The sequence below is a fragment of the Danio aesculapii genome, chromosome 10, assembly GCF_903798145.1.
Source record: "Danio aesculapii chromosome 10, fDanAes4.1, whole genome shotgun sequence".
NCBI lineage: Eukaryota > Metazoa > Chordata > Actinopteri > Cypriniformes > Danionidae > Danio > Danio aesculapii.
Genome location: NC_079444.1, coordinates 6,282,289 through 6,298,111, shown reverse-complemented (window position 1 = coordinate 6,298,111; position 15,823 = coordinate 6,282,289). Strand labels below are relative to the sequence as shown.

Genomic DNA, 15,823 nt, shown 5'->3' with positions numbered 1-15,823 from the left:
TGTAGTTATACATGTGTAATGACAATAAAGTTGAATCTGATCTAATCTAATTTGCAGTACTATGTATTTTTTAGTTTTTTGGGTCTATGTTACAAAATGTAAAGGTACAAATGGAATCAAACATATAATTTGTCAAAGTTGCCAAAAGGATTGTCACGGTTGATGGGTTTGTGTGTTCTTTCTGTATGTTATGTGTCATGTCTTGTGTGTTGTCGTGTGCGAGGGTGTGTGATTTGTTTACCTTTTGTGTGACGACGTGCTTTCTATCAGCTGACTCATCAGCTGACTTAATCATCCTCCAGCTGATCCTTGTTTGCTGACTATATATTTCAGCCTGTGGTTACTGCTGGTTATCAGTTATCAGTTTGTCCTTGTTCCTGTCTATGTTCCCAAGATTCCCTCGCTGTCCGTTGATGTCTTCGTGGTGACCTGTGGCTTTCTTTTGTTTTGTGCTTTCGTGTGACCAGAACATCCTGTGGTATCCTTTGATACTTTCTTCCTTCGTTCATTATTAAATACTTGCTTTTGGATCCTCTCTGTCTAAGTATCGTGACAGAACGAACTGATCTAGCATATCTCTCAACACATCATTCACGAGTGCTTGGAAGACTGCAGGGGCGTTAGACAGACTGAAAGGAAGAACGCAATACTCAAAGTGCCCCCTGGGGGTATTAAAAGCAGTCTTCCATTCATCGCCTTCTCGAATACGGACCAAATGGTAAACGTTGTGGAGATCTAATTTTGTAAAGAAGGACGCCCCCTGCAGACGTTCGAAGGCAGAAGAAATAAGCGGCAAAGGATATGTATTCTTCACCGTGATAGCGTTCAGCCCTCGGTAGTCTATACAAGGACGGAGGGAGCCATCTTTCTTTTTCACAAAAAAACCCCCCGCCCCTGCTGGAGATGAAGAAGGACGGATGATCTTAGCTGCTAGAGAATCAGAAATATATTTCTCCATGGCCTCCCTCTCTGGAGCGGAGAGCGAATAAAGTTTGACTTTAGGTGGAGACGTACCTGGCAATAACTCTATAGCACAGTCATAGGGACGATGTGGAGGAAGAGAAGCAGCTCGAGACGTATTGAACACTCTTTTCAGGTCGAGGTACTCACTGGGCACGTTTGACAGATCCATGTGTTCTTCCTGAAAAACAGAACGAGACACAGAAGAACAGGCAGACAACAGACACGTAGCATGACAGCTCTCACTCCAAGAGATTATAGATTCCTGTCTCCAATTAATATGTGGATTGAGCATTACCAACCATGGGTAACCAAGGACCACTGGAGTGACAGGAGCTTCTGTTAAAAAAAATGAATAACTTCAGAGTGGTTACCAGAGGTGATCAATCTTATAGGACAAGTGAAATGAGTAATGGAAGGAAGAGAGAAACCATTGAGAGCATGAACAGATATGGGTTGGGAGAGAGAAATCACAGGAAGTCCAAGTCTTTGAACTAAATCAGAGTCAGTAAAATTTCCCTCCGCACCAGAGTCAATAAGTGCTTTAGTCATAAAATTCCCAGATGACCACTCCAACTTAACCTTCAGAAGTGTGGCTGCAGGAGAGGATTTGTCCAAAGATACCCCACCCGTCAGTAACCTCTTACCTACTGACGGGCTCTGGCTTTTACGGGACAATGAGCCGCGATGTGCCCTGTACCAGCGCAGTACCTACACAGGCCCTCGCTGCGGCGTCTGCACTTCTCCTCCAGCGACAGCCTAGAGCGGCCCATCTGCATGGGTTCAGGTTCCGAGAGGGGCGTGTCCACCAACCCCGGAAATACAGTGGCAGCCGGAAGAGGGGAATTCTCCAGAGTGTATGTGTGTCGCGTGTGTCTCTCCCGGAGCTGAAGACGAGAGTCCACGCGAATGGCTAGATCAATGAGCCCATCCAGGGTTTTAGGAAGATCCAAAGCAAAGATCTCGTCCTTTATACGATCTGCCAACCCGTGAAGAAAGACGTCCCACTGCTCCTGAGCGTTCCACTCACTCTCTGCCGCCAGGGTGCGGAACTCAATGGAGTAATCACCAACACTCCGCTGCCCCTGTTGCAACTCCGTGAGCATCCGGGCCGCCTCTCTGCCTGCCACGGCTCGATCGAAAACCGTCTTGAGTTTCTCTGAAAAGGCTTTAAATGAAGAACAACATGGGAGTTTCTTCTCCCACACAGCGGTACCCCATAGCGCTGCTCTCCCGGTGAGAAGCGTGATGACAAACGCCACTTTCGATTCCTCCGTGGAAAATGAGGAAGGCTGCAAGGAAAAGTACAACAAGCACTTCGCTAAAAAGGCACAGCACAACTCTGGTTCTCCGTAGTTAAAGGCCGGAGGTGGGAGGCGAGGCGAGGAAGATCGAGCAGCTTGATCAAATACGGACACAACAGGTGGACTAATGTTTGCAGCAACAGGCTGTTGGACACCAGCAGTATGAAGATGCTGCAGCTGTGTGGTGAGTTCAGACACCTGTGTGACCAACGCTTGGATAGCGCGACTGGTGGTGGTCATCTGTTCATCTTGCCTGTCCATGCGTGTGGTGGCTTGCGAGACAAACTCAGCCAGGCCGGGGATCCTCTCTGTCTAAGTATCGTGACAGAAAGGACTGATCTAGCATATCTCTCAACACATCATTCACGAGTGCTTGGAAGACTGCAGGGGCGTTGGACAGACCGAAAGGAAGAACGCAATACTCAAAGTGCCCCCTGGGGGTATTAAAAGCAGTCTTCCATTCATCGCCTTCTCAAATACGGACCAAATGGTAAGCGTTGCGGAGATCAGTTCATTTATGTCTACCTGGATGACGTACTGATATTTTCCCATTCTCTCCAGGAACATATTCAACACGTCTCCCAATTCAAAACTAGATTAAAGACCTATCTGTTCAGTAAAGCATACACTTAGTGCACCACTTAGGGGGCTTCCACACAGGTTATGCATCTTGTTGATATACACTGTGAACATCAGCTACGCTAATTATTTTCTTTATTCTCCATTTCCACCTGGGGATACTCTTCCCGAGACCCTCAGACTATGCAGAGTCATTGATTCGATCCAAGACCAACGACGAGATGATCCCAAGGTTTCCATATCCTGGACCAGGCCGAATCCAGAGCAGCTACTGTGATGGTCATGGAAGAGTGGAGAACATGAGACTGATTCCTGTGACGCTCCAGAGACAGACGAGTCTTCGCTGAGGCCAGCTTCCAGCCTCCGCCACTGAGATTGCAGCTCTGCACAAGACGTTTGGCCAGCGGAGAAATTAAAATGATCGTGCCCAACTGAGCCTGGTTTCTCTCAAGGTTTTTTTTCTTCACTTCCGCCATTAGTGAAGTTTTTCCCTCTCCGCTGTCGCCACTGGGTTGCATGGTTCGGGATCTGTAGAGCTGCGCATCGTTGGATTTGCCCTTCAATATTTGGACTCTCAGTAGTGATTATTAAACCACACTGAACTGAGCTCAACTGAACTGAACTTAAACACTACAAACTGAACTACACTGTTCCTATTTACTGTGACCTTTTATGTGAAGCTGCTTTGACACAATCTACATTGTATAAGCGCTATACAAATAAAGATGAATTGAATTGAAAACGTCAGGCGAGTGCTTCAGAGGCTGCTAGAGAATGGGCTTTATGTCAAGGCGGAGAAATGCGTATTTCATAAACAGTCTGTTCCTTTTCTGGGACATATCGTGCCGGTCGAGGGGATGCCCATGGATTCAGAGAAAGTTCAGGCTGTGGTAAATTGGCTAACCCCAGACTCCCGCAAGGCCCTGCAGAGGTATCTTGGTTTTGCCAATTTTTACCGGCGTTTTATTTGCAACTTCAGCCAGCTCGCCACGCCCCTGACTGCCTTAACCTCCACCAAGACTCCGTTTAGGTGGTCCAATGCAGCACAAGTTGCGTTCGACCGACTGAAAAGCTGCTTTGTTTAAGCCCCCATTCTCATTGCCCCTGATCCATCACGGCAGTTCGTGGTGAAGGTTGACGCATCAGAGGTGGGGGTCGGTGCTATCCTGTCCCAGCGCTCTTCCTTGGACGGCAAGATGCATCCCTGCGCGTATTTTTCACATCGTCTAAACAATGCAGAACGAAATTATGATATTGGGCATAGAGAGCTGCTGGCTGTCAAGCTTGCGTTGGAAGAGTGGCGTCATTGGCTAGAGGGTTAGGGGGTTCCCTTTATCGTTTGGACCGATCATAAAAATCTGGAGTATATCCAATCCGCCAAAAGATTGAACTCTAGGCAGGCAAGGTGGGCATTATTTTTCGGACATTTAGATTTTTCCATCTCATACCGACTAGGTTCTAAGAATGTTAAGCCTGACGCACTGTCTTGAATTTTTGATCACTCCGAGCATGCATCACCTCCTGAATCCATCGTGCCACAAAGACTTTTTATCTTTGCTGTCACCTGGGAGATCGAGTCGAGGGTCCGCATGGCCTTAGAAGGGGTAACGCCTCCGCCTGGATGCCCACCGAGTCATTTATTTGTGCCAGAGGAATTACGGTCTGATGTCATCCGTTGGGGTCACTCTTCCAAGTTGGCCTGTCATCCGGGGGTGAGTTGCACCTTGTCTCTAATTAAACAACGATTCTGGTGGCCAGTTATGGCTCATGACATAAGGGATTTTGTATTGGCTTGCTCAGCTTGCGCTGTTTCTAAGACTTCCAATCGTCCTCCCGCTGGACTCCTTCAGCCGCTGTCAGTGCCGTCAAGACCCTGGTCCCATATTGCGCTAGGTTTCGTCACGGGTCTTCCCCCCTCCAACAGGAATACGGTGATTTTGACCATAGTGGACCGGTTTTCGAAAGCCACTCACTTCATCCCTCTGCCCAAATTACCATCAGCCAGAGAGACAGCGGCTGCTGTCATTGATCATGTCTTTCGTATCCATGGAGTTTTGTCATTTACTGGGGGCAACTGTTAGCCTTTCTTCTGGTTTCCACCCTCAAGAGTAACGGTCAGACAGAGAGAGCCAACCAGAATCTTGAACGTATGTTACGATGTTTAGTGTCTCAGAATCCATCCTCCTGGAGCCAGCAGCTCTCATGGGTGGAGTACGCACATAACTCTTTACCAGTGTCTGCCACGGGCCTCTCTCCATTTGAATGTAGTCTAGGGTACCAGCCACCTGCATTTCCCAGTCTGAATCCGCCTACTCCAGTCCCCAAACCCCACAAGCTTTTCCCCCACAAGCCAGGAGGCGCTCCTAGGAGAGGGGGTACTGTCACGGTTGATGGGTTTGTGTGTTCTTTCTGTATGTTCTGTATGTCCACTGTCACTGGACGATAGCTTCGCTGCGTTTGTTTGGAGTTCGCTGCGCTTGTTTGGAGTTTAGATTCGCAATTTACATTTTTATCATAAAATACCTCCTCATTCACTAAATATTTATCTCTCCTACTTGGGGTGAACAATCCCCTAACACACTCATACAAACAAATCTACTTTTAAACGTTCTGTCTCTCGAGCATCCGCTTGGTGTTTGTAGCTTTAGCCTGCTAGCACCGCTGGTCAGCTAAAGCTACCAACCTCTTTCACTCATTTATTTTCTCACTTTCTGGCTTTGCTCTTCACCTTGTACAATGTCGCTTGCGTGTCTGTCCTTGAGTGCAGGAGAGGCATCGATGGAGGCGCTGGAGCTGGAGCTGGAAGCGGTGGAGTCCCAGATTCGCTCGCTGGAGACGAAGCGAGAGGGCATCAGGGCTCTGCTCTTAACCCGTACTCGCTCGTCTGAGGTAAGTGTCCGATACAACGACAATCTCCCAGTTTCTTCAACCCCGCTTGTTTCTCTGTCCAGGCCCAGCGCACCGAGGACGCGGTGCACCCAGGCGTCGTTCACGCCGACTCCCGGCTACCACGGCCCCTGGGTGCAACCGCGTAAGGTGCTTGCCAGGTCCCGGGGCAGAACGTCTCCTCCTCCGGTGTTCGAGATCCCCACGGAGAACCGCTTCGCCCCTCTCCGCGAGACGGGTCGCGATGTTGCCATCATTGGCGACTCAATCGTCCGCCACGTCCGCTCCACTTCCTCCAAAGGTAACAAAGTACGCACTTTCTGCTTCCCTGGTGCCCGAGTTAAGAATATTTCTGCATAGATACCTACTATCCTGAGCGCTGCCGAGAGCCTCGTTGCCGCCGTCCTCTACGTGGGGACGAACGACACCGGGCTCCGGCAGACGGAGATCCTGAAGAAGGACTTCAGGAGCCTGATCGAGACGGTTCGACGCACTTCGCCCGCCACGCAGATCATCGTTTCTGGACCGCTTCCTACCTACCGCCGAGGAAATGAAAGGTTCAGTAGACTTTTTGCTCTGAATGAATGGCTATTAACATGGTGTGAAGAACAGAAATTGCTCTTTGCCAATAACTGGAATCTTTTCTGGGAGCGTCCTAGGCTTTTCCGCGCTGACGGGCTGCACCCCAGTCGAGCTGGAGCTGAACTCCTGTCGGACAACATCACCAGAATACTTCGCTCTATCTGACTAGTAAGTAAAAATTCACAAAATTCACAATTTAGCCACGCAGACTCCTATTCGTCCCACATAAATAACAGTAATGCATACCTAACTAACCACATAGAGACTGTGTCTGTTCCTCGTATTATTAGATCAAGAAACAAACATACTGTGTGCTCCAGAAATAATCTATTAAGAATTAAACCAGAAAAAACACTAAAAAGTGAAAATACAAATTTCATGAAGCTTGGTCTCCTAAACATCAGGTCACTAGCACCTAAAGCACTTATCATAAATGAAATAATAACAGATAACAATCTTAATGCACTCTGTCTCACTGAAACCTGGCTGAAACAAAATGACTATATTAGTTTAAATGAGGCAACTCCTCCAGGATTCTTATATAAACATGAGGCTCGTCAAACTGGTCGTGGTGGTGGAGTCGCGTCAATCTTTAGTGATATTCTTAATGTTAATCAGAGAAACGGACTTATGTTTAGCTCCTTTGAAGTACTAGCGCTTAATGTTGTCCTTCCAAACACTATGCAAAAACCTATGTTATCTCTCGCTCTAATCACCATATATAGACCTCCAGGACCCTATGTCAATTTTCTAAAAGAGTTTTCTGATTTTATCTCTGACTTACTAGTTAAAACTGATAAAATACTAATTGTAGGAGACTTTAACATCCACATAGATGACGCTAACGACACATTAGGGCTCGCGTTTACGGACTTGCTGGTCTCACTAGGAATAAAGCAAAATGTTATTGGTCCAACTCATCGCCTAAAGCATACACTAGATCTAATTCTGTCTTATGGAATTGAGGTCACTGATGTAGACATTATACCACAAAGTGATGATATTACAGACCACTACCTCTTACTATATAAGCTGTGTTTACCTGAAATTAGCAGATCCGCTCCGATATATCGTCCTAGTAGAACTATTGTTCCATCCACTAAAGATGAATTTATAAATAACTTACCTGATCTTTCTCTACTTCGAAATGCACCCGCAAACGCAAATGACCTTGATGTAGTAACCAGCAGTATGGATGCCATCTTTACTAGCACTTTAAATACTGTGGCACCCATCAAACTAAAAAAGGCTAGAGAGAATAAAACTACACCGTGGTATAATAGTCATACCCGCGCTCTCAAAACAGCAACCCGTGCCCTGGAACGTAAATGGAAAAAAACTCATTTAGAAGTCTTTAGAATTGCATACAAAGACAGTATGTCCAGCTATAGGAGGGCTTTAAAATCTGCCAGGGCTGAGCACCTCCGCAAACTGATAGAAAATAATCAAAACAATCCTAGATTCTTATTTAACACCATCGCTAAATTAACAAATAATCGGTCATCTTTGGAACAAAACGTTCCACCGCAAATTAGTAGTGATGACTTCATGAATTTTTTCAGTGATAAAATAGAAGGCTTTAGACAGAAAATAGGAGATATTAAACTTTCTGCACCGCCTTATACTTCAGATCCAGTAAACACGCCTCTGAATCTAAATAACCTACAGTGCTTTAAAATCATAGAACAGGAAGAGCTAGACAAAATTATAAATAGCTCTAAATCAGCTACGTGTATATTGGACCCAATTCCAACAAAGTTACTGAAAGAATTGCTACCTGTTATAGGAGAACCTCTTCTTAACATTATCAACTCTTCTTTATCTTTAGGCCATGTTCCAAATCCCTACAAGTTAGCTGTTATTAAACCTATTATTAAGAAACCACAACTGGAACCCAGCAACTTAGCTAATTATAGGCCTATTTCAAACCTTCCATTTATATCTAAAATACTAGAAAAAGTTGTTTCTGCTCAATTATGCTCCTTTCTGCAGACCAACAATGTTTTTGAAGTGTTTCAGTCAGGTTTCAGAGCTCATCACAGTACAGAAACTGCATTAGTGAAACTAACCAACGATTTACTCTTAGCTGCTGACCAAGGGTGCATCTCGCTATTAGTTCTACTCGATCTTAGTGCGGCATTTGACACCATTGACCATGGTATCCTTATTAATCGCTTAAAGTCTACAGGTGTCCAGGGACAGGCCCTACAATGGTTTAAGTCATACTTATCTGACCGTTACCAGTTTGTAAATATAAATGGACAGCCTTCACAAATCAGCCCAGTAAAATACGGGGTGCCTCAAGGATCAGTTTTAGGCCCTTTACTGTTTACAATATACATGCTACCCCTGAGAGACATTATTAGAAGACATGGGATCAGCTTTCACTGCTATGCAGATGATACTCAATTATATATTTCAACTAAACCTGACGAGACGTCTAATCTGTCCAAGCTAACTGAGTGTATTAAAGATGTTAAAGACTGGATGACCAACAATTATCTTCTCTTAAACTCAGACAAAACAGAATTATTACTTATTGGGCCTAAATCCTGTACACAGCAGATCTCACAACTCGATCTACAATTAGAGGGATACAAAGTTAGCGTTAGTTCTACTATAAAAGATCTGGGTGTCATATTAGACAGCAATTTAACTTTTAAAAATCATATTTCCCATGTCACAAAAACTGCTTTCTTTCATCTGAGAAATATAGCTAAGTTACGAAGTATGCTATCCATCTCAGATGCAGAAAAGCTAGTCCATGCTTTTATGACTTCTAGGCTGGACTACTGTAATGCTCTGTTTGCTGGCTGCCCAGCATCCTCTATTAACAAACTTCAATTAGTACAAAATGCAGCTGCCAGAGTTCTAACCAGGTCTAGAAAATTTGATCACATCACCCCAATTTTATCCTCCTTACACTGGCTGCCTGTTAAGTTTCGTATTGAATTTAAAATATTGCTTCTTACATATAAAGCTCTAAATAATCTAGCTCCTGCTTATCTAACCAATCTTCTGTCTCGCTACAATCCAACTCGCTCTTTAAGATCTCAAAACTCAGGACTTCTGGTAGTACCTAGAATAGCAAAGTCGAGTAAAGGAGGTCGAGCCTTCTCATTTATAGCTCCTAAACTCTGGAATAGTCTTCCTGATAACGTCCGAGGCTCAGACACACTCTCCCAATTCAAAACTAGATTAAAGACCTATCTGTTCAGTAAAGCATACACTTAGTGCACCACTTAGGGGGCTTCCACACAGGTTATGCATCTTGCTGATATACACTGTGAACATCAGCTACGCTAATTATTTTCTTTATTCTCCATTTCCACCTGGGGATACTCTTCCCGAGGCCCTCAGACTATGCAGAGTCACTGATTCGATCCAAGACCAACGACGAGATGATCCCAAGGTTTCCATATCCTGGACCTGGCCGAATCCTGAACAACTACTGCGATGGTCATGGAAGAGTGGAGAACATAAGACTGTTTCCTATGACGCTCCAGAGACAGACGAGTCTTCGCTGAGGCCAGCTTCCAGCCTCCGCCACTGAGACTGCAGCTCTGCACAAGACGTTTGGCCAGCGGAGAAATTAAAATGGTCGTGCCCTACTGAGCCTGGTTTCTCTCAAGGTTTTTTTTTTCTTCACTTCCGCCTTTAGTGAAGTTTTTTTTTCCCTCTCCGCTGTCGCCACTGGCTTGCATGGTTCAGGATCTGTAGAGCTGCGCATCGTTGGATTTGCTCTTCAATATTTGGACTCTCAGTAGTGATTATTAAACCACACTGAACTGAGCTCAACTGATCTGAACTTAAACACTACAAACTTAACTACACTGTTCCTATTTACTGTGACCTTTTATGTGAAGCTGCTTTGACACAATCTACATTGTATAAGCGCTATACAAATAAAGGTGAATTGAATTGAATTGAATTGAATTGAATGTTATGTGTCATGCCTTGTGTGTTTTCGTGTGCAAGGGTGTGTGATTTGTTTACCTTTTGTGTGACGGCGTGCTGACTTAATCATCCTCCAGCTGATCCTTGTTTGCTGACTATATATTTCAGCCTGTGGTTACTGCTGGTTATCAGTCCGTTGTTTGTCCTTGTTCCTGTCTATTGTTCCCCAGATTCCCTCGCTGTCTGTTGATGTCTTCGTGGTGACCTGTGGCTTTCTTTTGTTTTGTGCTTTCTTGTCACCAGAACATCCTGTGGTATCCTTTGATACTTTCTTCCTTCGTTCATTATTAAATACTTGCTTTTGGATCCTCTCTGTCTAAGTATCGTGACAAGGATAAAATATGTCTCATGTAAAATTTGAGATAAGTAAAAAAAGAAAAAAGTTTAAGTAATAGACGAATGATGTATGTGATAATGGGGTGGGAATGTAATAAGCTTGTGCTTAATCCCACTCCATTTTGGACCATGTTGAAATGTATGTTTTGTTAATGATATTTTATGTAAGATATTTCTGTTCGAAAATAAATAAATCAAATCAAATTAAATCAAATATATATATTTAAGCAAGCTTGTCTGTCACCACTGTTTTTGATTGTTTGTGATTGAATAATAATTAGGTCAGTGTATGCTGACGCCTCACAGCAAGAAGGTCGCTGGTTCAAGCCTCGGCTGGGTCAGTTGCTATGTTCACGTGGGTTTCCTCCGGTTGCTCCGGTTTCCCCCACAAGTCCAAAGATGTGGTATAGGTGAATTGGGTGAGCGGAATTGTCAGTAGTGTATGTGTGAGAAGTAGTGTGTGTGGGTGTTTCCCAGAGATGGGTTGCAGTTGGAAGGGCACCTGCTGCGTAAAACATATGCTGGATGGGTTGGTGGTTCATTCCGCTGTGGCGACACCTGATTAATAAAAGCACTAAGACAAAAAGAAAATAAATGAATGCTTTATTCAGTTTCCTTTAGTTTTGCATTTATTAAAAAAATTAATAAACTATTATGAGTCAAAATATTTTGTTATTCATTTTTATGTTTTGTGGTAAGTATCTGTGTAATAAGTGGGATAAAGTATATTCAGGCCATTGTGGACCCTTTTCATACTTCTGGGATTCTCAGTAGCGGAATTCAACAGCCAGAAGAGAGAATAATGTCAAATTTACTGTCCTGCCCATAAATGCTGCATTAGAAACGCCTCGCAAAAGCGGCAATTTATTTTTTGTAATTTGATGCAAATATGATAAAATTCATGCATGAATACATATAAATGTACATACATTAAAAAAATCTAAATATTTAAAAAAAATCAAGCATTTCAAATTATGATGACCGTCAAACGTGTAATAACAGTCTTAAGAAAAGGGTCCATTGTGTGTCCGCTTAAGGAAGGGATCTTAGAATCCAGTCCTGGAGGTCCACAGTCCTGCACAATTTAGCTTCAACTTAATTAAAAACACCAGATCAAACAAATTAGGTCCTTCTGGTTTGTTTGAAACCTGCAGGGAAGTGGGCTGGAGTAGAGATGGGACTTAACTCTGCAGGGTTGTGGCCCTCAAGGAATTTGAGTTTGAGTCCCCTGGATCCACTTGTCCTATGTAGGGGCATATTTTGTTGTCAAAGGTATTGAAAAACCTTTATGATAAAATTTATAATCAGCCTAACCAAGACATCTGATTCACAGGGACCTGACACATGGATAAATCTAGCCTAGAAGCATCTCTGTCTGGAGTTATTTATGTTCTTTGTGTTGGTGTTAATCATATGTTTCAGGTGTGCCCTACTAGGTTGTTTCTGTGATAGGATAGGCTCAGCTTGGCACCTGCGTACCCACATATGTGAGGGCACCACAAAATGCCTTTGTAATGTCAATGCATTCTGTTAGGCTTACCCTGTCACCTTAATATCAAGGAAAACAAAATGGCTGATAAAATGTTTGCACCTGCAGTGGACAAATAATTGGAAGATAGTGGGAAAACAGTTGTGATTCAACTACCTTCTAGACACAATTTATAAATACAGAAACACAAGTATGCATTTCTGCTTAAGGATACTTAGTTTAACTGCTACTAAGAGTTTATTTTCAAGATGTAATGGTCAACACCGTCTGATTCCCCATATACCCCCCCCCCCCCCCCCCCCCCCACATCCCCTAGATTAGTTATAGCTAACACTGTTCCTGGAGTGATATACTCATAGGCTCATTCTTAAAACGTAGCCCTATATACATTTCCGGAGATCGCGAATTATGTAGCGCTGCATTTCGTCTTTAAAACAAATGCTACAGGGTGATATGTTACTGTTCCTTCTCTAGCAGCTGACCGCTTCTTCCGTGTGGACGGCTTTCCCACTGTTAGCAGTTTGTTCGCATTATACATTGGTGGACTTGAGATGCAAAGAGGAGTTGACCATGGTGGCAGGGTTCGAGTCCGGTGAAGAACGGTTCTAAAAATCAGGTAGCACAAAAACAAAACAAACAAACAAACAAAAAACAAGTAATTAACATGGTGAGAATGTGGTAAATTCTGAAAACGTGATGAAAATCAGCAGGCCAGGATGGCCTTTGTTTTTCTTGATTGCTTTTGAAAACATTGTCGGTTGGGTTTAGGAAAGTGGGTGGGCGCTGGTCAATCAGTGCTTTGTAAAACACTATCGGTAGGGTTTAGGGATGGAGGTTGGGAGAAAATTAGGAGAAAGGTCATTCGGTCAGTCAGTCACCCAAACAGTCAGTCAGTCGACAGTGACCTCTGATGGATTTACGTGAGAATAGCAGGTATGAATATCACTCGCGAGAGAAATTTGAGATCTCAAAAAGTGTACACAGCGCCCTCTGGATGATTTGCAAAAACAAAAACTGCAAAAAAACATACCTTCTAGGACGTATTTGGCACTTTCCAGAAATGTATATAGGGGTACGTTTTCAGAATGAGTTGGATGCACTACCCTACTGCAGATTTCAGTTCCATCCCTGCCTCATTTTATGGACCAAATGGCACACTTTAAATCCAGGGCAAATGTATTGTTGCCTTGTGTTGAACGTGTCCAACTGGATGACAGTTCTTAAACAAGAATGTACTAGTGCTGCACACATAGAAGTGGTAAACAAAGTAACAAAGAGACCAAGCAACACTTCAGAGATAATCGGATTATACATATAGTTATCAAATATTTAGTAAAATGTAGTAAAAAGGAGTTGAGCAACTACCTCATGACTTGATTTTTTTTGCTTTGTTTCATCACTTCAGCTAATGTTCTTGTGCACTGATTTGTAGCTGAACAGCCAGTCAGTGTGCTCTCTTTCACAGATGTGTAACGCCACGCCAGCAGAGGGAGCCCTCGCCCGACTACTGACTCAGCTCCGCTCCCTCTGCGGACACTTCCTGTTTGTGCAGTATATATATGAGTGCTCAGACCATGCTTCCTTGCGAAGTATTGCCAGTTGATCCTGCCTTACCAAGCATTGTTCCATAGTGACTTTCATGACTGCTATCCTGTGTATGACCCTGCCTGCCTTGATCACGTACGTTCTCTGTCTTTGCCCTTTTGATTTGTTTTGGACTGAATATTGTGTTACTGAACTTCTGCCTGCATATTTACCACGTCTTCTGGATTTGCCCCTTTGCTTGTCATTTGGATTGGACTGCTTTCCTGTTACCAACTATTTGCCTGTTTATACGTTGATGTCTTTGTCTCTCCCGTTTAATAAACTTCTGCATATGGATTCTAACAAAGCCTCAGCTCCCTCGTTACAGAATACTTCGCCTACCATGAATCCAGCGGAAGTTTCCAACCTGCAAGCTACAGTTGCATATCAAAATGAAGTTCTAAAGGGGTATCAAGAACAATTGATGCAACTACAGTCGATCAACGAACACCTGACACATTATATCCGGTCCCTGCCTCCTACCACGCCAAGAGCGGTAAGCTTTGCGCTTCCTGATAAATTTGATGGTACTGCTGAGCAATGCAAAGGCTTCCTACGCCAAGTTAAGATTTATATGGAGCACCAGGGTGAAAAATTTGATTCTGAGGAAAAGAAATGCGCATTTGTGATGACGTTATTGACCGGAAGAGCGATTGACTGGGCCGCAGCAGTATGGGATTCGGATACTCAGATAAAAACTTCATTGGAGTATTTCACTAACCAGATCCGTGAAGTGTTTGAATACCCAGATGGAGGAAGGGGAGTATCCACCCAATTGATAAACCTCAAACAAGGTAACAGATCGGCTGCTGATCACGCTATTGAATTTAGAACAATAGCAGCTCAGAGCGGATGGAATGATGTGGCGTTAAAGGCAATGTTTCACCAGAGTCTGAATGAGGAGCTTCAGACGGAGTTGGCTTGCAAAGATGATGACCTATCGTTTTCTGAATTTGTTAAATTAGCAATCAGAATTGATAATCTCATGAAACAAGCACCTCGACATAGACATAATACCAAGATTCAAGAGCTCACCCGATCTTTTCATGTCATTGATTTAAAAAATCGTGATGAGCCCATGCAAGTTAATACATCACGAGTCCCTGAGGAGGAGAGGGAACGGCGCCGCCGCCTCAAACTGTGTTTTTATTGTGGTGGAACTGGACATCGAAGTTTCGGATGCCCATATAAAAACAGCAGTCAAGTCAAGGTAAATATGGAACACTTCTCAGTACCAAGCAATAAATCATTCACGCTACCAGTCACTCTGCAGATTGACGCTGTTTTTCTTGATTTAACAGCTATGATTGATTCAGGAGCTGCACTTAATATCATTAGCAGAGACATTGTTGAAAAACATAACATCCCCACTCAAACCTGTACACCACCCATTAAAATCAAGTCTATCGATGATGCGCTTATAGGAAATGGAATTACTCAACAAACCAAGACCCTCACTCTCAAGACTGGAACATTACATCAGGAATCCATTTCCTTCTATATTGTTGACACCCCTAAGTATGAGATAGTCCTAGGATACCCATGGCTTCATATTCACGATCCAGAGTTATCATGGAATTCAGGAGAATTAAAGCGCTGGTCTACGTTCTGCCTAGAGAGGTGTATTCATGTCAAGCCACAGCCGTTTCTGACAACCAGCATTGAGAGCCCTGAAACTCACAAGACTGTAGTCATACCAGAATGTTACCAAGATTTAACTGAGGTGTTCAGCAAGATCAAAGCAACGCAACTCCCTCCACATCGCCCCTGGGACTGTGCAATTGAGCTGTTACCCAATGCTATTCCACCTAAAACCAGGGTTTACCCTCTTTCCCCCAAGGAAAGCCAAGCCATGGACGAGTACATTGATGAAGCTCTGGATTCGGGTCTCATTCGTCCATCTATGTCACCAGCTGCAGCTGGATTTTTCTTTGTAGAGAAAAAAGATGGTGGTCTTCGTCCATGTATTGATTACAGAGGTTTGAATAATGTCACAGTCAAATTTCGCTATCCTCTCCCATTAGTCCCCTCTGCCCTTGAACAACTACGTGAAGCCACCATATACACTAAACTTGACCTGAGGAGTGCCTACAACCTGATTAGAATTCGTGCAGGGGACGAATGGAAAACGGCGTTCATCACCACT

General features: G+C 43.8%; 1 protein-coding gene across 3 annotated transcripts; it reads left to right on the top strand.

Annotated features, from left to right (window-relative positions):
- Window positions 1–5,378: 5,378 nt before the first annotated feature.
- On the top strand, window positions 5,379–10,081 carry LOC130236196 (uncharacterized). Of its 3 annotated transcripts, XM_056466843.1 has the most exons (4): window positions 5,379–6,030; window positions 6,090–6,286; window positions 6,389–6,479; window positions 9,664–10,081. In XM_056466843.1, the coding sequence occupies exons 1-2, from the start codon at window positions 5,580–5,582 to the stop codon at window positions 6,281–6,283; spliced, it is 645 nt and encodes a 214-aa protein (XP_056322818.1). In that variant the 5' UTR covers window positions 5,379–5,579; the 3' UTR covers window positions 6,284–6,286; window positions 6,389–6,479; window positions 9,664–10,081. The 3 variants fall into 3 exon arrangements, with proteins under 3 accessions (XP_056322818.1, XP_056322817.1, XP_056322816.1); XM_056466842.1 differs by having other exon boundaries at window positions 6,090–6,479; window positions 9,672–10,076; XM_056466841.1 differs by having other exon boundaries at window positions 6,090–6,479; window positions 9,664–10,075.
- Window positions 10,082–15,823: the final 5,742 nt, after the last annotated feature.

What these genes read in the sequence shown, in the direction of transcription:
- LOC130236196 (XM_056466843.1), top strand. Translation starts at nt 5,580, where the DNA reads ATGTCGCTTGCGTGTCTGTCCTTGAGTGCAGGAGAGGCATCGATGGAG. An exon ending in CCGCTCCACTTCCTCCAAAG is followed by an intron (nt 6,031 to 6,089) that starts GTAACAAAGTAC and finishes ATTTCTGCATAG; the next exon opens with ATACCTACTATCCTGAGCGC.